At 37.2% G+C, this 21291-nt stretch overlaps 1 protein-coding gene across 1 annotated transcript in view; it reads left to right on the top strand.

Annotated features, from left to right (window-relative positions):
* The window catches only part of CDS1 (CDP-diacylglycerol synthase 1), a 65594-nt gene extending 48944 nt beyond the window's left edge, over window positions 1–16650 (top strand). The window contains exons 6-13 of the mRNA XM_055313136.1: window positions 946–1004; window positions 2660–2742; window positions 4044–4131; window positions 6784–6852; window positions 7593–7745; window positions 9222–9341; window positions 11592–11695; window positions 16186–16650. Of these exons, the coding sequence (XP_055169111.1) occupies window positions 946–1004; window positions 2660–2742; window positions 4044–4131; window positions 6784–6852; window positions 7593–7745; window positions 9222–9341; window positions 11592–11695; window positions 16186–16315 (806 nt within the window). The 3' untranslated portion in view covers window positions 16316–16650. The remainder of the gene's footprint in view (window positions 1–945; window positions 1005–2659; window positions 2743–4043; window positions 4132–6783; window positions 6853–7592; window positions 7746–9221; window positions 9342–11591; window positions 11696–16185) is intronic.
* Window positions 16651–21291: the final 4641 nt, after the last annotated feature.

The following is a 21291-nucleotide window of genomic DNA, read 5'->3' as shown; positions in this document are numbered from 1 at the left end:
GAAGAAGCAGAGCAGGGAGCCCAACATTGGGCTTCATCCCAGGACCCTGAGATCATGACCTGAGCTGAAGGCAAACATTTAACCCATTGAGCCACCCAGATGCCTCTACATCTTTCTTTTTTTTTTTTTTTAAGGTTTATTTGAGGTCATTTGAGAGAGAAAGCACACCCATGTGTTTGTGGAGGGAAGGGCAGAGGGAGAAGGAGAGAGAGAATCTTAGGCAGGCTCCATGCTGGGAACATGAAGCTTGATGTAGGTCTTAATCTCACAACCTTGAGATCAGGATCTGAGCCAAAATCAGGAGTCCAAGGCTTAACTGACTGAGCCACCCAGGTGTCCCACATCTCTTTATTCAAAATTGTATTATGTCTACTTATAGCTATTTCTTTTCTACTTAAAGAAGTCCCTTTAACTCTTCTCGTAAGACTCCTTTATCTTTTGTCTAGAAAATACTTTATTCTTCCTTCAAATTTAAATGATAACCTTGCCAGATAGAATATTCTTGGTTGTAGGTTTTTTTCCTTTCAGCACTGGCATGCCACTCCCTTCTGGCCTGCATAGTTCCTGCTGAAAAATCAGCTGAGAATCTTATAGATTTTCCCTTGTAGGTAACTGTTTCTCTCTTAGCAAATAACTTTCATTCAACTGAAATTCAAAATCTGTTTTTCCATGTCCACATATTTGCAGGAGACTAATTCACTTAATTAGTGAAGGCGATGTTTGTTGAATTCATACTATGGAATATATTAGGCATTTTGGAGAATATAAGGTCATTTTACTCAAGAAACTTATTTAACATGCTTATTATGAGTAGGAGAGGTGGCTGATGAATAAATGCTATAGTGTACTTTGAAGTGATAAGAAAATCAGATTATTTGAGCTCAGTGAATCTTACATTTTGTAACAGATTGCACAACAAGCACATGTTTTTTTGTTCTCAAACAGGTTTCTGCATGTTTGTGCTGAGCTTGGTGAAGAAACATTATCGTCTACAGTTTTATATGGTTTGTATTAACCATAACTATATATAATAAAAACGCCTACCTTTATTTTTTTTCTATAGTGAGAAGATCTAATCTGCTAGTTGATGTTTTGCCTAAATGTGAGGGGTATTTCAATTTTTGATGATTATTAAATATAAAAGATTTAAGTTATACAATTTTTGAAGATTTAAAAATTTTAACTGGTTTCAGTTTCCTAAAAACTCAACTCTTTCTTTGAATATTTTCAAAGACTGTAAAATTAAAATCAAGTATTTGAAGTGTTTTCATAGTCTCCTGAATAGTTAGTAAGCCTGAAAAATATCTACCATATTTTTTTATGGAAAGTAACTATATTTGTTCTTAGCCTGCACATAAATAGAACAAAACATACATTTTCTTGCTAGCTATGGTTAGTCACACAGATAATTACATAATTCTTTTTGCCCTAAGGTATTTTATGCAGTGTATCATTGAACTGTGTTTAGTATCTTATGAAATTTATCACTGAGTATGATGAACTTTCTTATTTTCTTAAAAGATAGCTAATTAAAAGGTTGCAAAATGGAAAATACAGCATTTAGATCTGTGAATCCATGTATTAGTAAGGCTTGTTCTGGATTTGGGTATATTTCCTATTCTTTATGCTTTGCTTTTCTTCATTGAGACATTCTGCTGAGCATCATCACTGGGTAACTGTAGTATTTCTTACATTTCTAATTTCTAGGGATCCTGAGAGGAGATTAAAATGATCCATGAAAATCTAGAAACCATCAAGATAAATTATAAATAATAGTATCTCCTATGAAAATATAAATGGTGCCTATTGGAAAAAAATCATTTAAGCATTTTGAAGCAACTGGGATAAAAAAAAATTGGATCTTTTATGCAGATAAAAATAAAACAGCTATATATTATTTGACAAAATTGGAATAGGTTAATTATGAATAAATCAAAAATTGTAAGAATTTTGAACGTTTCCTAAATTCTAGTCAAAATTATGAGACAAATATTTAGAAACATCAAATTTTTCATTCATATTGTACTCATGCTGGTGATGCGAAAAATTACTAAAGTGGCATCTCTTAGGCTAGATGGGCTTGATGAAATACACAAGTTTGAAACTGAAGTTGAACACTAGCATTGAACAGTACTGTGAAGACAACTTTCAAGTATGAAAAGCTGGCATTTAAGAGTAATTGGTCCCTGCTGGTTTGAATTATTTGAAGTCATTAATAACTCTTTATGGGAAAAAGTTACCACAATGAACTCTGAAAGAATAGCTTTTAGCAATTTTAATGCAGAATGCAGCCAGAGTAAAATGTTCCTCTCTAAATGCTGTAACACCACTATAAATTTCTCATTATCATTTTAATCTAATGATTTGAGATTATTGTATATTTTGTATGCATTTTTAAATCCAGTGGTGTTTCTCGGTATTTTGAGCATTCCATTTGTGTGTAAATTAAGATTACTTTGTTAAATGTCTTCATGGTTTTAAGGTTCCAGTAGGCACCAAAATGAATATAATTTACTAACAGCATTTATTTTGTACAACCCTATCATACAAAATTTGACCAGAAATCATGCTAGAAATTTGTGTTTCAAAATTGCTGTTGCTCCAGGGCTGCACTGATCAGTTGTATTCACTAATTGTTGTGTTGTTGGGCTATTAACAGTTCGCATGGACTCATGTCACTTTACTGATAACAGTTACTCAGTCACATCTTGTCATCCAAAATCTGTTTGAAGGCATGATATGGTAAGGGGACAGTATTATGCTGCTTTGTATTTATGTCCTAGCCTTTTTAAAGCTCTTTCCCTTGGACAGTGTCTTGTAGATTGCTACTAAAATGTACTCTTTGTTGTTGCTGCTCTATGTCACTAAAATATCTTACTGAGTTTTTCTTACTATTTGACAACTGAAGACAAATACTTTGTTAACCTGAAAACCCTTCTTTTTGGGGTTCCAAATAAAATCCAGGAAGTCCTTGTGAAAGCTCCAAAAATTAAGTATATTTTCAGGTGTTACTACACCTTAGTGTGGCTTTTTACAAAGCATACCCAGACTTTAAAAAGAATATATTATTTTTGTGGGATGCAAAAAGAACACAAAAGTTGGCTTGTCAGCAAAGAGTGTGCTGGCAATGTATTTTCTCTGGGTGAAAGTTGGGTAGGTTCTACACTGCCTTTATGTAGCAGTGGGTATCCAGATTTCAGATGGAGTTACTTGCTATGTAGCAGCGCCTTGCAGGTTCAGAAAGCATTTTTGTTAGTTTTAAAATTATAAAAATTATTAGTTAAATATCAGAGTGAAGAAAAACAATTTAAGAAATCTGACATATTATACCCATATTCTTTCTAAACCCATTAATTAAAATCTCTTACAGTTGTTAGGTTTTATCAAGATAAAACCCCTCCTCACAGCTTCATGTTTTATTTTGTTTTTATACCAAGGTGTGTGTACATAAAACAATCAGAATCATTTTAAGATTGTCTTCCATATGCAAACTTTCAATTGATATGGGGCAGTTACTGAAATTAGTAGGTTCTGTACAATTAGTAGGGTTTAATGTAACTATAGACTAAGGTAGAATTAAAATTGATAGTTATTCCTGAACACAAGAAATTGTGCTAAGAGCTTGGTATAAATTTATGAAATTATATTGTGTCTAAATAAATGCCTTGTTTCCATTTTGAAATACTTCTTTTTTATTCTTTGTACTATTATAACTTATTCTTCATAAAGCTGAAATTTGAAAGTCCATAGCTATAGAAATAGATTGCTTAATATTAAAATTAAATTGATTAATATTTTCCTTAGGAATATTCTCCTGACATGTTAGTTTATTTATAGATTTTGCTCTGCTGAATTGCATTAAGCAGATCTGGGCAAATTTACTTGATATACATCGTTTCTACTAATGTTCTGACAAATGTTATGTTCTGGATGAGGCTGCAGTGTAATCCAAAGGGTTATTGCGTTGGTTCATTATGAGTCATAACCTGTATAAACGTTTGCCACTTAATCATACGGACTTTTTTTCTGATGTTTTTTTTAAGGTTCCTTGTTCCAATATCAAGTGTTATTTGCAATGACATAACTGCTTACCTTTTTGGATTTTTTTTTGGGAGGACTCCATTAATTAAGGTAATGGAAGAACATCACAAGCAGGTCATTACCATAACCTTAAAGATGAGCCACTGGAGAAAATTTCCAACAACTTGGTGCTGTTGCACATTTTATTTCTGAGGTGCTTTGATTTTGCTTAACTGTATTTAACAACTACAGTGTAGGGGCAGTGAGCCATATTTCCCAATGGTTCCATCTAGAGTCTTCATGAGATACTCTGTTGGCTCCTCAATAAGGACCTGGCTCCATCAGTTATCCTCCATCTTGTGAAGGCTCATTTCACCTTTCTGCTGGTGCCTTTCCATTAGCTACAGTGCAATTTTTCTTTCTTCCATTCCCCAGCAACCCTACAAACAAGCCTTTACTAGACTCTGTTCTCCCCTCAAGCCATCTCATCTGTCACCTCTTTTACCAAATTTTTTGAAAGTCTGTCTACACTTAACCATCTTCACATACTCATGTCTATTTGTAAACTTTACACCCAAACTCATTTAAAAAACAAAACAAAACCCTGAGGCCCTAAAGTAAAATACTGATAATGCAGTAATAAGTAAATGTTAAGATAAGGGAAAGAGACAGGAGCAGATTTTGTCGTTTTGCCTTAGATTTGGTTCTACTTACAGTCAGTGGAGGCAAAGAAAGAAGTAAGTTACACAATTCTCATTTGGGGGAAACTAAGCCCTTGTAGAAAAACAGAACTTTTACTAGAACTAATTACTTTTAAACAAACTTTTCATGTTGGGGCTTTAGATATGCTTCATTCCATTCATGTATTGGGCAAAATATTTAGTAATATTCCCACAAATATGTTAATTGGCTATTTTGATGTTACTCTATGAAGGCAGTTCGGAGGGACTGAGACATCTGTACAGATACAAAACCTATTTGATCAGAATGATGCAAGAGGAGCTTAAGTGTTTCCAGAGAAAAGCATGGGCTGCTTATCCTTCAAAAAAAAAAAAAAAAAAAAATCTTCCGTAAATTCTTCCCCACATAGGAGTCCAGCATACAGCATTGGGCTGAGCTGTAGGGATACTGGCAAGCAAGCAAAGCAAATATATATATTTAACATTTCTAAAGCTGCTTCAGCATAAGAGAAGTGATTAAATATTCAAGGCGTCTATACCAGATGAGAAGTTTTTGGCTTAGGAAGCCTTCAGAGAGGCTGTTATGGTTGTAGAAGAATGTTACTGTCTGATTTTTAACACAGATTTCTAGTGAATTTACCAGGCTACATTAGTTGTATAATATGCCCATATGTAATTAAACAAGTTAACCCCTAAATCAGTTTGATATAGATCAATTTAATTGATAGGTTATCTTTTTTTTTTTTTTTTTAAGATTTATTTGTTAGAGAGAATACAAGTTGTGGGGAGGGAAGGAATGAAAGGGAGAGAGAATCCCCAAGCAGACTTCCTTGCTGAGTACAGAGCCTGACACAGGGCTCAGTCCCAGGACCCTGAGATCATGAACTATGCCAAAGTCAAGAGTGAGCTGTCCAACCGACTGAGCCACCCAGGCTCCTGATAAGTCACCTTTAAAATAATCAACAGGCACTTTTGAATTTGATTCAGCTCCTACTCCATGACAGTAATATTGAATTATCCTAGGAAATAGTGTATATCAGTCTCTTCTCTGTGGCAGAATTGTTATCAGATTTGTCAAGAAACTGTATCAACACTTTTAGCTTTGGGCTTTATGAACATCATTAGGACAAGAGGTCTATAAAGAGATCAGGTAGGTTAGCCTGTCACCTGTTTCTGTCTGCAGAAACTTCTGTCTGATATTTATATGGCTTCTGTCCCCACCCATCCACTGAAAGGATCCTCACAGAGGTTATCCATGATCTCCTGAAGACCAGATCCCTGTTTATCAGGCCTTACCTACAGGGCACCTCAGGCAGTTAGCGCTGTCCATTCCCAAATCTTTCCCTCCTGCCCCTGCATCACTGATTTCCAAACTTTCCTCCAGATTTCTCTGCCTGAATGCCCCATTGACTGAGAAACAATAGCCGGAATCTGAAACAGTATCTATTCTTAGAAGCACAACATGTTCCTTTCTTCATGGAGACAGACATAGATTGTGACCAAAGGGAGAAGGATATGTGAATACTTGTGGAGCAAATACTGTATCTGGAGTGTTTTGCCATTTCAGAAAGAGGTCTGTTGTATGCATGGCATTTTTGGGAATATATGAAAATCTGGTGCGCTGCAATGTCTGTGTTTTGTTATACTCATCCTATTTTTTGTCAGTAGTAGGTCAATACAGACTATATGTACTTGGAATGAGTACGCCTCATCCTTATTGCAAGAACTACACTATTGTGGGGGTTTATGTAAGCATAAAAGTCATGGGACGATGATTTCAATCTAGAGATTATAGTTCTTTGAGAGAGAAAAAATAAGTGGAGGTTATATAGAAACAAACAGACAAATTCACAGTATTTCAATTGTTTGAGGGTCTAATATGTTAGATATTATTAAAGAAATTTGCACAAATAAATTAGGATCATGGAATGAAGGAAAAAGGGTTGCAAAGCCATTCCAATAAGAAAAAATGTAAGGAGAGTTGTATAAGGTATTGTGGGACTTCATTGAAGAGAGTTTGCATATGTATTTGTGTGTTTTGTGAGTGCAGTAACTCTTTTTAATTTATTTGGCCTTTTTTTAGCTGTCTCCTAAAAAGACTTGGGAAGGATTCATTGGCGGTTTCTTTTCCACAGTCATATTTGGATTTGTTGTGAGTTTTACTGAAGTTTTTATTTTATTTATATTTTGAAAAATGATGGGAAATTTATTAGGATATTCTAAACCAAAAAAACTGAACCACAAAATGCTAATAATGTATTTATTGAAACCCACTAAACAGAACCAATTCTGTACCCCAGTAGCTTTGATGTGGTCTCTTATCAGAATTACCTGGGGATTTTATACAAAATCTATGTTCCAGCCTCCTCCCAAGTCAGTTAACTCCCCCGGTTGATTCTAATATATACTTAGGCTCGGGACCACTGCTGTGCTGTTGTGCTTTGGTAGTTTCTAATAGCTATTCTGCCTTAAGGGGGACACAGGTGTTTGGACAAGTAGTGGCTTTGAGTGAAGTATAGAAGACAAATGATGTTGAAGAACTCTGCCTCCTTAATGAGTGCCAGCTAATTGGCTTTTTGGATGCTACTGTGAGCCCCAACTTACAGGAAAAGTTTGTTAAAAATAGTGGACATTTACTTTTAGCCATGCATAATGGGTATTGTTAATGTTTTAAAAATTAGTGTACAGTTATGAAATTTAGGTTTTTATTTAAAGAGTTTTTGTGAGAATCAAAGGACAATAAAGTGGCTGGATATAAGATGAGTATACAAAAAATGACTGTTAGGAAGTTTAATTTTTGGAACCTAATGAAAAAAGATGGATAGATATTTTATATATATATATATATTTTTTTTAATTCAATGTTTCATGGACTCTTACTTTGTTATTCAGGCTGCCTACATGTTATCCAAATATCAATACTTTGTCTGCCCAGTGGAATACCGAAGTGATGTAAACTCCTTTGTTACAGAATGTGAACCCTCAGAACTTTTCCAGCTTCAGAGTTATTCACTTCCTCCCTTTTTAAAGGCAGTGTTGAGACGGGTAAGATAAACATAGTTGAGGATCTTGTATCCCAAAGATAAAGGTTCATTTAAAAATAGGACTAAACTTTTTACAAGAAATCAGTTTTTATAGAATCTTTAACTCTATGATACAGAAGTGGTATCACTGTCTACTTAGCATCAATAATGTTTTCTATCCCCTTGTGATTCCCCTTTCTTGAACATAAAATGAATATTACTATCACAAACCACTTGTCTATTAGAAATTTACTTACCTAATGATTTGAATGATTACTGATAGTAATTTATCTTATATTTGTTTTGAAAACATCTTTCAGGATTCCTTAGGTTTCTACAAATCAAATGGGTTACAGTGAGCTTCACTTGTAACTGGTAGGAACTGACTCAATTTGGAGCTTAAGTAAAATTCAATAGCTCAAGGATTCCTTGATTTTTAGGGGACCCTTACTAGTGCAGAAAGCTCTGGCTTCTAAAAAATCGTTTCCCTTTGAGAAGCACACTGTGGTCATTTAAAGGCAGTTGCTGAGGTCTCTCACTGAAGAATGTTGACATGCTGCCCAATAGAACCCTGCTGATCTGTGCCATCAGGACTGGTGGGTGCTTGGTTAAAGTAAGGAATCAAACAGCTCTGTGTGTGTGTGTGTGTGTGTGTGTTGTGTATGTGTGCGTATCTGAAATATTTTAAACTAAAGTCTGTAATTTCTGAGGTGCAGGTTGACCAACAAATTATTTCTCTCCTTGAGTGCATAATACATTGAATCCAAGAATTTTTTCCAATGTCCTAGCCATCTAACCTGCGACAAAACTTTTTGATGATACCAATCTTTGATGAGGGACAAGGCCTTTGCTTTGAGAACAGGTCTAGAGATTGGTGTTCTGAATGATCTTTTTTAAGCCATACCTATTTATGCACTGTCTACAATTTGTAGTTTCAGTTTTATTTAAAGTGGAGCAAGAACCAAGAATTTACAATTTGCCTGCAGAATTCTTCTGTTTTTATTATCTCCTCCCTGAATCTTTTATGACTGTCTTGCTGATGCTCAATTTGGTGGTCTTTTTAAAATCAACTTAATGACAAACTTTTCCCTCATTTTGTCATATAAAAGTGAAATAAAATACAAAATTAAAATATATAAAGTTCTACTGGTAAGAAATAAAGTCAGAAATTAACTGATTCTTAGTAATCCTATAACTCAAGTGTTGTAGAAGTTTCTAGATGAGCTTGAGTATCCTGTCAACTGCAAGATTTCACTGTGCCAGGTGCTGTCAGTATGCTTAGAGAGGTAATGGAGAGTGCTGGCTAAGTAGAGGTTGGAAATGAGAGCTTACAACATACTTTTCTCCCATGATCCTGAAAATTTATGAAGTTAACAAAAATGTGGTATAATGGTTTGACTTAATTTTTATATCATTTTTAGTTTAGGTGGCATGCTCAGATATAATTTTAATGCACTTAAAGGCACTTTAATGCCCTTTTTCTTTATTTTCTCTTTAGGAAACAGTGAGCTTGTATCCTTTCCAGATACATAGCATTGCTCTTTCAACATTTGCATCTTTGATTGGTCCTTTTGGAGGCTTCTTTGCCAGTGGATTCAAAAGAGCTTTCAAAATCAAGGTGTGTGTTTAGAATCTGTTACATTATTAGAGAATATCATTAGGGAATGTAATATAGTTGTAATTTGTTTCTCTCTTGGTCTCCCACTTTAAGCCTATGGGCAAAAACTTATACATACTATTTGTTTTAGCCTCACAGAAATGCTTCCTGGCTAATTTGAGTGTATTCAATCTTGTAAATTTTGGTCATGCTACGTTAATACGTTTCAAAGTGTTATGTCAGCCTCATTTATAGAAATGGCATGTGTCACTTAATGTTGGGACAAACACAGAATCTTGGTCCTCAAGTGCTCATCTAAAAATCCAGCTATGAATAAGTTTATGTGTTGTGCCATAGTCTCATTTGAAGAGACAAGCAGAAGAGCGTTTGGATATAATCATCCATTCTACTAGATCTGGGGCCAATTAATTCTTTCTGTAGAGGAGAAATCATACATTTATTAATCATATTGCAACTACTCAACTCTAAACTCTGCCTCTGTAGTGCAGAAGCCCTGCTGGCAATATGTCAATGAATGGACATGACTGGGTTTTAATAAAATTTTCTGTACTAAAAGAGTCAGTGGGTGAAACGTGGATTATGGGACATAGTTTGCTGATCCCTGTTCCAGATACTTTTTATTTTTATTTTTATTTATGATAGTTACACACAGAGAAAGAGAGAGAGAGAGAGGCAGAGACATAGGCAGAGGGAGAAGCAGGCTCCATGCCCCGGGAGCCCGATGTGGGATTCGATCCTGGGTCTCCAGGATCGCGCCCTGGGCCAAAGGCAGGCGCCAAACCGCTGTGCCACCCAGGGATCCCGCTGTTCCAGATACTTAAAATTATCCCTATATTTAATTTAATTTGGATTCTCACATATATTTGCCCTATTATCTCAGCTATCCTCACATGCCTTCACTAAGACTGAATGTTATGCCATTAGGAGAGTGGCTGCTGAAGGTGGGGTGAACAGAGCAGGCCTCTCTGGAGGAGGTGGCATTTGAGCAGGGGTCTGAGAAAGAAAGGAGAATGAGTCCTGTAGAGAAATCTAAGGAAGAGAGTTCCAGCGAGTACAAAGGAGAGGAGGAGCTTAGCCTGTTTGAAGGGGAGTGAGAACAGTGTGGCTGTAGTAGAGAGTAGGTGATCAGAGTGCAGAAATTGGTGGGGACAGATTACACAGGGCCACAGAAGCCAGAGAAATAGAAAAACTAACTCAGTGAGTGCTTAAAATGGGGATGATAGTATATTAGGTGGAATGCAGCATGCGGAAGTGTATAGGATACTGTCTCTGTTCTTCAGATGCTCACCACCTACTAGGGGAGATAACACATGTCCACAGTGAACCACAGCAAGGGCTGTGCATGAAAAGTGTCCTGAAACGGCCTCAAAGAGCAGAATGGCATTAAGTTACTGTGGCCCTCTTATTCCTTCAGATAGTAGGGAAGGGAAGGAAGAAAATGTGTTGGCAAAAAGTAACTAGAGAATTTTTCAGTAATTGTTTTAAACAGGAAAATGTTACATTTAGAATGGTATTTTCTTTAGTGGTCTCTGATGCAAGGTTTCTTTTTGAGTGATGAGATTATTTGGCATGTCTGAAGTAAGGCATAATAGCTGTTGGATTTAGATGTTTTTAGGTCATGTGAGTAAACTCAGAAGAGAATCTTTCATTTCCATATCCTTAGCACTCAGACATGTGGATATATCTATAGAGTCCATTCAAGAGACTTATTAACCATTCCGTCAGTTTGGCCATTTAATGGACTAATGTGCCCCAGGTGATCTATTTTGATTTTCTTTTTACCCCAATGCTTAAAGGATACTTATTATAGTAGCAAAATATTTACTTCAGAGTAGAAACTACTAGGATAAACAGGAGTTAGAACTAGTTGTACATTGGTCAACAACACAAAAACTCCTCAAATAATTTCTGCTTACACAGAAAAGTAAGCTACAGTATTAGATTAATAGCCGATAGCACTTTTGATTTAGAAAAAGCTTTATTAAGTAAAAAAAGTTAGTGCTAGATTTAATTAATAATCAGTATTACTTGAATGCTATTGGTCAATTCGGGAATCATTCTAATGTGTGTACATATTTGAAAGATGTGGTTTTAACTTGTGAGACATGTTCTAGTAGTTAGTGAAAAAATCCCGTAGTAAAGTATTTCCCTTAGAGCCCCATGATGCCAAAGAGGCATTTGCAGGTAGGAGTTTAATAGCAGGTGATTTTTTGAAAATTTGCTCATATGTTTGTTTGTTTGTTTCTGAAGGATTTTGCAAACACCATTCCTGGACATGGCGGGATAATGGACAGATTTGATTGTCAGTATTTGATGGCGACTTTTGTGCATGTGTACATCACAAGTTTTATAAGGTACTTTTAGATCTTTTACAAAATGTTTTGTTAGATGACTTCTTTGAGTTCTCATTTCCATAGGCATTAATTTGAACTAGTTACTTTTCCTGTCAATGGTAATTTATGATATAAAAAGGGAATGGTGGCCCCTGGAGTTTGTGTCACGTTATAGCCCTGAGAGGTATGATTAAGAAGAAACAATTAAATCATAATTATTTTGCACACATTTGAACAACTTAAATAGTATATGTCCTGATCTTTAATAGGACCAAGGTAAAATCTGGGTAATGTGGATGGATTGAAACATCAGATTTTTCATTTTCAGTGGTATTTTTTTTTTAAAGATTTTATTTATTCATGATAGTCACACACACAGAGAGAGAGAGAGGCAGAGACATAGGCAGAGGAAGAAGCAGGCTCCATGCAGGGAGCCCAACGTGGGACTCGATCCCGGGTCTCCAGGATCGTGCCCTGGGCCAAAGGCAGGCGCTAAACCACTGCGCCACCCAGGGATCCCCTTCAGTGGTATTACAATGATAGTGAACACAAAGTAAAAAGATCCAGTCCACCAGTTATTGCTGAGTGCCTGTGATGTGCTGGGGAATGTTCTAGGCATGGATGTAGCAAAGGACCAAACAAAAGCCCTGCCCTCAGAGCTTACATTCTTACTGGGGAGTTGGAGAGAGAAGGGGCAGAAATAGACAGAAAACAAACCTAGTTTGTTAGGTGGTGGTAAGTGTCAGAGAAAAATAAAGCAAGTCAGGAGATTATGGTTGTATGGGGGATGAAGAGGTGGGGTGAGTGGAGGCGGTGTTGCTTTTTTATATATAGGGTGGCTTATTCTTGTTATTAAACCTTAAGCTTTTGGATCTGCCCTAAAATGTTAGTTTGGAGTGTGAAAGCAAACCTCAACGACCACACATTAACTTTATTTTCCATGGTCTCTACTAAGTGCTTGACCACAGAAAATATGTATTTCCTTCATAAAGTATTTAGAATGAAACTCATATTTGTAGACCTCTAAACACATATTTTAAATATATACCCAGAGGAGTGTAGGAATTTTGAATTAATTTTTGTTTTTCTTGAGCAGTCTTGTTAGTTTATTTCACTAATCTTGTCGAAGAATCAAATTCTGGGTTTGTTAACTTTCTGTTTCATTGATGTCCACTTGCATCTTTCGTTCCTTCATCTTTCTTTAGACGCAATTTGCTGTTGCTTTTTGAGTTTCTTGAGATAAAGCTTAGATTTTGATCATCAGCCTTCTTCTCTAATAGATTCATCTAATAGAGACATCCCTCTTAAGTACTACCTTATTCTCATCTCACATGTTATGTTTGCATTTTCATTATCAGTTAAAAATATTTCCTCATTTCCAGTATGGTATCTTCTTTAACATATGGATTATTTAGATGTGTATTGATTGCTTTCCAAACAAATGCAGATTTTCTTATTCTCTTTCCTTTATTGACTTTTCCCTTCATTCCCTTGTGGTCAGAAAACATACTCTTTATTATTTCAGTTTTTAATATATATGGAGACTTGTTTTGTGCCCCCGCATATTACCTGTTCAGGTATATGTTCATATACCCATGGAACAAGTGTGCCTTCTGCCGGTTAGGGATGTAGGGTTGACTGATTGTTTGCTTTGTTTTATCCATTTTTTTCATTATTTCAAGAAGAGAGCTTTGTCAAAATCTCCCACCAGGATTGGTTATTTTATTTTTATTATTTTATTTTTTTTTGAGAGAGAGAGAGAGCAAGCAAGCACACACGAAAGTACACAAGAAGGGAGGGGCAGAGGGAAAGAAAGAATCCCAAGCAGGTTTCACGCCCAGTGAGAAGCCCAATGCAGGCCAACCTCGCAACCCGTGAGATCATGACCTGAGCTGAAATCAAGAGTTGGATGCTCAACCAACAGAACCACCCAGCTGCCCCTCTCTCACTGTGATTGTAAATTTATCTATTCTTAGCCTGCCAGTTTTTGCTTTATGTATTTTGAGGTGGTTTTAGGTGCATGCAAATTTAGAGTGTCATATCTCCCTATTGACTTGCTCCTAATGTCATTAAATGACATCCATCTTGATATATTACTTGCTCAAAGCCTGTCTTTTTGGGTATTAGAAGAATGGCATCAGGGATCCCTGGGTGGTGCAGCGGTTTGGCGCCTGCCTTTGGCCCAGGGCGCGATCCTGGAGACCCGGGATCGAATCCCACATCAGGCTCCCGGTGCATGGAGCCTGCTTCTCCCTCTGCCTGTGTCTCTGCGCCTCTCTCTCTCTCTCTCTCTCTCTGTGACTATCATAAATAAATAAAAATTAAAAAAAAAAAAGAAGAATGGCATCAGCCTTCTTTTGGTATTTATATAGTGTTGTTAGTATTTATATAATGTTTCTTTGTTGATCCTTTTATTTTTAGCATTTCTTTATCCTTTTTGTCCTCTAACAAGCATGTACCTTGGTTTTAGTTTATTTTTTTATTTTTTTGGTAACCCAGATGATCACCTTTTTTTTTTTTTAAGATTTTATTTATTTATTTGAGATACAGCAAGAGAGAGAGCACAAGTTGGGGGAGAGGCAGAGACAGAGGGAGAAGCAGGCTTTCCACTGAGCAGGGAGCCTGTCATGGGGCTCAATCCTGGGACCCTGAGATCATGACCTGAACTAAAAGCAGATGCTTAACCAACTGAGCCACTCAGGCATACCCAACCTTTGTTTTTTTAAATTGGAGTGTTTAATCTATTTATATGATTCATTTACCGATATATCTATTAGTCATTAATGCTTAAAATCCTTGGAACTCTGTTTTCAGATGGTGGAAGCTTTTAGGGCATTAACTCACATTTTTTTTTATCCAGCAATTCTCTCAGCAGAGGAAAGTCATGCTGAGCCATGCTGTCTACCATTTGAAAGCAAATATTTAGACTATTAGAAATACAGGGCTAGTGCCAGGGTGCATCTAGCTGGGAGCACCTGCTGACATAATTTTGCATTTAGCTGAACTTGCTATAGTACTCTTCCTTTTCCCTGTGGGTCCCTACTCTGGGTTTGTTATGAAGTTGCTGAATCTTTTGAAGACATGGAAGACAAGCTATGCCCTGACTTAAATAGATATTGGCTGTGAGAGACATATGGCCACACTTTTGGCAAATGAGTTGAGCCATGTGCAAGAAGGTAACCCATGGGATGGCTAATCTTTGCTATTGTGAAATTTTTTTTGGGGGGGTACAATTTTTTAAATAAAGCTTTTGTTGTGATATCCCTATATAGCAGACATTCCTTTTGTTGCTGGGTTTTCTATTTCCTGGAATTCCATTTGAACTGAACAAGTTCAGTTCAAAGTTGTGATATGTAGATCATAAATTTAGTTACCCTGTGTAAATGTCTTTCTCAGAATTCGGTGCCATTCTCCATATATCATTTATGTCTTGCTTTTTTCCATTGGATTTTACTAATCTCTCTTTATAAAAAGTTAACCATAATCTCTTTTTCTCATTCAAATGGGCTGTAGAAATTGCAGAGAACAATACGTATACACTAAAATCTGAATTAGGTTCATTCTGAATTTGAGAAAATAGCCTTCTAGAAGATCCCACATGTGTAAACGGCCTGAATTCTAGAGTCCAGGGGATGGAAAGTTAGGAACCCCTGACTGTCAAAGTGTCAGAGCAGGGAAAGGGTAAGAGTCCTGGTTAGGACCTTTCCTGAGTCCCAGCGCAGCATGGAAGGGTGGGAAGAGGAGGCCTGGAGCAGGGATGCTGGGGGAGCTGCGGAGGAGGCCCCCGCCCCCCCGCGCTGGCCATTGAGATGTCCCTTAGGAGGGGGAGCTTACCGCATCACTGCCTTGTGGCTTCAGTTCTGCCTGGCCTCGTTGCCTCACTACTGGGCCTGCAAGGGGCAGGCTGCCTGCCTCCTCCTCCTCCTATCAGCTAGAAAGGAGGAGGATGTTTCCTATATTGGGGTTCACCTAAGACTTTTTTTTGGACAAATCTGTAGGCCCTGAGTAGGGGCTCCAGTGCTAGATCAGCACCTTTGTGTCCTCTTCCCTTGAATGTTGGTATAATACCCAGGGGAATTTCTTGGAGTTTCTTTGAAGATAAAAATTTAAAGTATATTTTCATGTTCTCTTTTGGCTTATCTCCATCAACCAGGATTTTTGCTCCTTCCCTTACAGGTTAATTTTTGTGTCTTGTCCTGTCTCCACCTTAACTCAGGTTGTTCTTGGAGAAGCTTTGTAGAACTTAGATTTGCACCCCCTAGATTGCCTTGTGTTGTTCCTGGGGTTTGTGTTTGTGCATCCTTCCCAAATCTAGACCATATGCCTCTCAGTGCAGAATATTTCTGGGTCTTTTTCTCCCTCTGACATTAATGTTGGGCACTAAAGTGAGCTGATCAAGTAAAGATTGTTACTCTACACTTAAGTGTATGGTTTACTTTCAATTGGGGGAATATGCTTCCCTTAGCTCTCTTAAAATAGCATGAACTTGGCCTTTTCTGCTTTGTTATCAGGGGTCCAAATCCCAGCAAAGTGCTACAGCAGCTGTTGGTGCTTCAACCAGAACAGCAGTTGAATATTTATAAAACCCTGAAGACTCATCTGATTGAGAAAGGAATCCTACAGCCCACCTTGAAGGTATAGCTGGATCCAGAAAGGGGAGGACTGACAATAAGGAATTCTACAGAAAAGCACTGGCAGATAGAATTTTGTGATTGTACAGAAAACTGGTTGAAAATGCAATAGATTGAAGTTTTACAGACACAAATGTTCCTTCTCGAAATTACTGTGAATATTTAGCACTTACTTGATCTAAGTTATGAAATAAGTAGCAAATTATCAGCAGAAGATCCTGTACTTTTTCTAAAGTGTATTTTCTGATGTTAACTTCCTTCCCGTGACTTGGTAGGTTTCATAATGTAAAAAGACTTGTATTTTAAAGAGTCAAACAGAAAAAGAGTAAATTGAGGATGTCTTAAGATCAGATCTGGCATTGTGCCCTTTGCACAAATATTTACTTTTGTACTTGGAGCTGCTCTTGATTTTAACAAAATGTTTTATGTGAGGCACAATAGGATGTTAGTTCTCCTGCACTTCCTCCTCTTAGTCTGAAGTCCTTTCTGAAGGGCTAAGTTGGATCCAAAAAAAAAAAAAACCTTGTTCAATTTTCAAAGAAGTAAGTAATTATTTGCCTGGGAAAAACATTCCACTTTTAGGTAGGTTCAAAAAGAGCAGACATCAAACTCTACTCCTGATAAAATTGTTTGGAAAAACATGACACTAGCAAAAAATTTTTCAAGAGAAACAAAGGAGAATTCTGCTATGAAGAACATAATGTACACATCCTCCACAGATTATCTCCACAGATGACAACAGTTCAGAAGGCAGCGTAAGACAATGGTGTGGGACCCGGGCCACCTCTTGGTCGAATTCTCCCCTTTTCCTTTTTTCCCAGTTAGCCGGTTTCTATCAGTTCTGTGGCCTCAAGCACATAAGATCAATATATAGAGTAGTGAGTAGGGGTGGTGGCTGAAGCAGAGCAGGGGGTGCTTTGCTGAGCAAGAGTGGCCCATCCCCGGATGAGGCTCTGCATGCCTGTGTCCTGGGGGCCTTCCTGCCAGTGCCCTGTGGGCTGCCCCTGTGCCGCCCACAGGACACCCACCTGGGGAGAAGAGATTCAGGTCGGGACTAACTCCATGGTAACAGTTAATCCTTGCTCCGTTCCTCTTTCACATCATGTCATTAAATCTGAGGACATCAGCTGATGATTTTTTTCTTCCAAGAATGAAAATCAAGCAGAAGTGACTCTCATCAAGAACAAAAAGCACACGAATGTCAAACCTTTCCTTTGTTGGACAGGACACTGTAACTGGATAAGAAATTTATTCTCATCAGTGAATGTAAATAAGCTGTAGTTGCTGTGTGCCCTCTACAACCGTATTTATTGTAGTGAACAGGTGGCACTAAACCTTCAGAAAATTGCCTAGTGCTCCTTGGCTCTTCAGAGAGGAGAAATTGATATATTTTAAAGAATGTTTTGCTAATGAAAAGAGTAATTATTTTTGTTTAAATCAGAAACAAATTTCAGTTATTTTATATTTCCGTTCTATACGTGAAATAAAAGATCACAGATCTGCCTGAGATCCATGGATCTAAATCTGTAACTAGCAGCTTCATCATGCGCACTACATGATTTGTAGATGTAGTTGAACTCAATACCAGAAGTCTGATTTCTCGGTTTGGCATGCACACAGTCAGTTCATCTGCACTGGATGTGTTCAGTCAGCGTTATTTCAGACCACCCGTCCCGTAAAAACGTAGAATTGGCACTGGAAATGTTATTACAGGAGGGGATTATTCCTCTTAAAGTCAGGCTACCTACAGGTTTAATTTGCAGCATCTCTCACTTATATTTGCCGCATTAAAAGCTCCAAATGTTATCATAAAAGAATTTAGATTAGCAGAGGTTAAAAGATAAAATGGAAAACTTGTCACAAGAACTTACAATAAAAACTTGGTGATTTATACACTAAGAACTGCATGGAGATACACAGTTCCCTCCCCAATTTTTCTTTAAAGTAATTGGTGAGGCACTGCAATACAGAATTACAAGAAAGCATTACTGAATACGTGTATTATAAAATCAATAATATTATAAACACCCAATTCATCACTCACCTCAAATTTTTCCCCTACCCATCCAAACTCCCCACAACAAAACTATTATTTAATTCCCAAATACATAATAACCTCCCTACCAAAAACAAAATCCCCATCTCACTAACGACTTTACTTTTTCTTTAACCAATAAATCCATAAACATAACCACTACACACAAACTCCCCCTCAATCCCAATCCCCCATCAAACTACCAATAACACAAATTCCCAAATCCTATCTCCAACCCAACCCTCTTATTTCAATATTATTCCCTCCCCCAACACCTCATTTTCAACCAACTACCATTACCAACCCCAAATACAAAAATTCTTACATACCCAAAAATTCAATCCAAAAAAACCCATATTTCATCCACGTTAAACCCACCTATCAAAACCCAAATATTATTAACCACCCCCAAACCATAAAATCCACCCCCCCTCCACAATAATCAAAAAAAAACAATAACACAACCAATTACAAAATTAAATCCCCCCTCAAACCCAATACCCTATACCCCCCTAATTCACATATTCAACACCATACACATTTATTTATAAATCTAAATCTACTCCAACACAATAACTCTCATACTAATAAGAACATTAAGAACTTCACCAATAAAATTAAAACACAACAAAAATCCATTTTAATATCTATTATACTCAATTCTAATCCACATCGTACTATAACGTGTATTTACAACTATGACCACAGATGTGTCCGCATAGCATATTGTCGTGAAAATCCACCATCGACATCTGCAGCGACATCTTCAGGGCTGGGATACATAGTTCTGTGTTTGTTGAAAGGTGATGTCCTCTTAATAGAAAGAGTACTTCATTTTTATATTTTCCACAGTTTATAATTACACATTTAGTTTTGTGGATCTCTGATCTGGGCCCCATCAGAGCTTTAAGCGGATGGGTGCTGAATGGCATTGATTTGGTTATTCCCTGCCCACCCCAGTTTTCATTTTGCATGACTCTAAAATGGATGCCATCATTCCTAGTTCTTAGGGTTGTTTTAAGGATTAGGTAAAAAATTCGTACAAGTGTACCATGATTTGTGTCCAGCATAGAGGAATCTGATGAGTAATCTTTTGTTACCTTCCTTCTTCCTGTTCCTCTTCTGTTGCCCATGTCCAGTGCAAAGTGGCAGTCTAGTAGAACTGACCAGAAAGGAAACCACATTTGGCTGCTTATGATTTGGGTGGTGGTAACATTAAGGGTCCCCTGTATGGTAGACGGCCCACCGGCTTACTTCAGCAAACCCACAGCATTTCCTAGACACCTAGCACTGTGCTTTGTTCTGGCACCAAACAAGGTGGATGTTGACTGGGACAGTGAAATGTGTAAACCGGAGGGAGAAAACAGGAGATCACCATTCTGACCTCTACAGGCGGCTTAATGTTGCAGGACCCCCCCCCCCCCCACGAGGCTGAATCCCAGACCCTGATATTATGACCTGAGCCACAATCAAGATCAGATGCTCAACCAACTAAGCCATCCAGGCGTCCTGTCATGTCCATATATATATATATATATGATAGCCATTTTGGCTGGGATATAGAGGTATCTCAAGGTGGTTTTATTTATCTGTTTAACCTTTCTAAAAAAATTTAATATGCCAACATAGAGTATAACACCCAGTGCTCATCCCTTTGAAGATGGTTTTAGTTGCATTTCCCTATGGCTAATAGGGCTAAGCATCTTTTCTTGTGCTTATTTGGTATTTGTGTATCTTCCTTGGTGAAATGTCTATTCATATCTTTGCCCATTTTTACATGGGGGTAGTTTTCTTTGTACTGAGTTACAAGAGATCACTATATACCCTGGATGCAAAACCCTTATCAGATACATGACTTGCAATTATTTTCTCCCAGGCTGTGGTTTTTCATCTTTTTGGTTTCTTTTTTTCATTTTTAAGACTTTTTAAAGTTTTTAAGTTTTATCCTTTTATTGTTTTTAATTGTATTTAAATTCAATTAATTAACATATAACTGGTTTCAGAGGTAGAGATCAGTGATTCATCAGTCTTATGTAACACCCAGTGCTCATTACATCACGTGCCCTCAATGTCCATCGCCCAGTTACTCCACCCCTCCCCCTCCCCCACTCCAGCAACCCTCAGTTTGTTTCCGATGATTAATAAGAGTCTTTTATGGTTTGTTTCCCTCTCTGGTTTCTTGTTTTATTTTTTTTCCTCTCCCGCTATGATCTTCTCTTTTGTTTCTTATGCTAAGCGAAATAAGTCAGAGAAAAGCAAATATATTATCTCACTCATATGTGGAATTTAAAGAGTTTTTTAAAAGCTGTTTAAAGTTCACAGTAAAACTCATGCAAAGGTACAGATATTTCCCATAAATCCTTTGTTCTGCATCCCGCCCATCTATCTGTCACCACATTCATAGTCTCCCTATTATTTACCTACCCAACCAGTCATGCATTTGTTGCAACTGATAAACTTGCACTGACACATCATAATCACCTAAGTACAGAGTTTACATTAGCTTCATTTTTGCTGTTGTACATTCTTTGGATTTGGAAAAAAGTATGATGCTATGTACCCATCATTGTGGTATTATACAGAGTATTTTCACTGCTCTAAAAATCATCTGTGCTTCCCATATTCATTCCTTCCCATACCTCTAATCTGATCTTTTTGGGAATTATGGTTTTGCCTTTCCCAGAATGTCGTAGAGCTTGAATACAGTTGGAATCATACAGAAGCCTTTTCAGATTGGCTTCTTTCACTTAGTAGTATGCATTTAAGTTTCTTCCATGGCTTTTCATGGGTTCATAGCTCATTTCTTCTTAGTGCCAAATGATATTCCACTGTCTGGATATACCCCAGTTTATCCATTCATCAATAAAGGACATCTTGCTTGCTTCCAAATTTTGGCAATTAAGAATAAAGCTGCTATAAACATCAGGTTTCTGGGTGGACATAATTTTTCA

The sequence above is a fragment of the Nyctereutes procyonoides genome, unplaced genomic scaffold, assembly GCF_905146905.1.
Source record: "Nyctereutes procyonoides isolate TBG_1078 unplaced genomic scaffold, NYPRO_anot_genome, whole genome shotgun sequence".
In the NCBI taxonomy this organism is placed as follows: Eukaryota; Metazoa; Chordata; class Mammalia; order Carnivora; family Canidae; genus Nyctereutes; species Nyctereutes procyonoides.
This window is presented reverse-complemented; position numbering and strand designations above follow the sequence as displayed.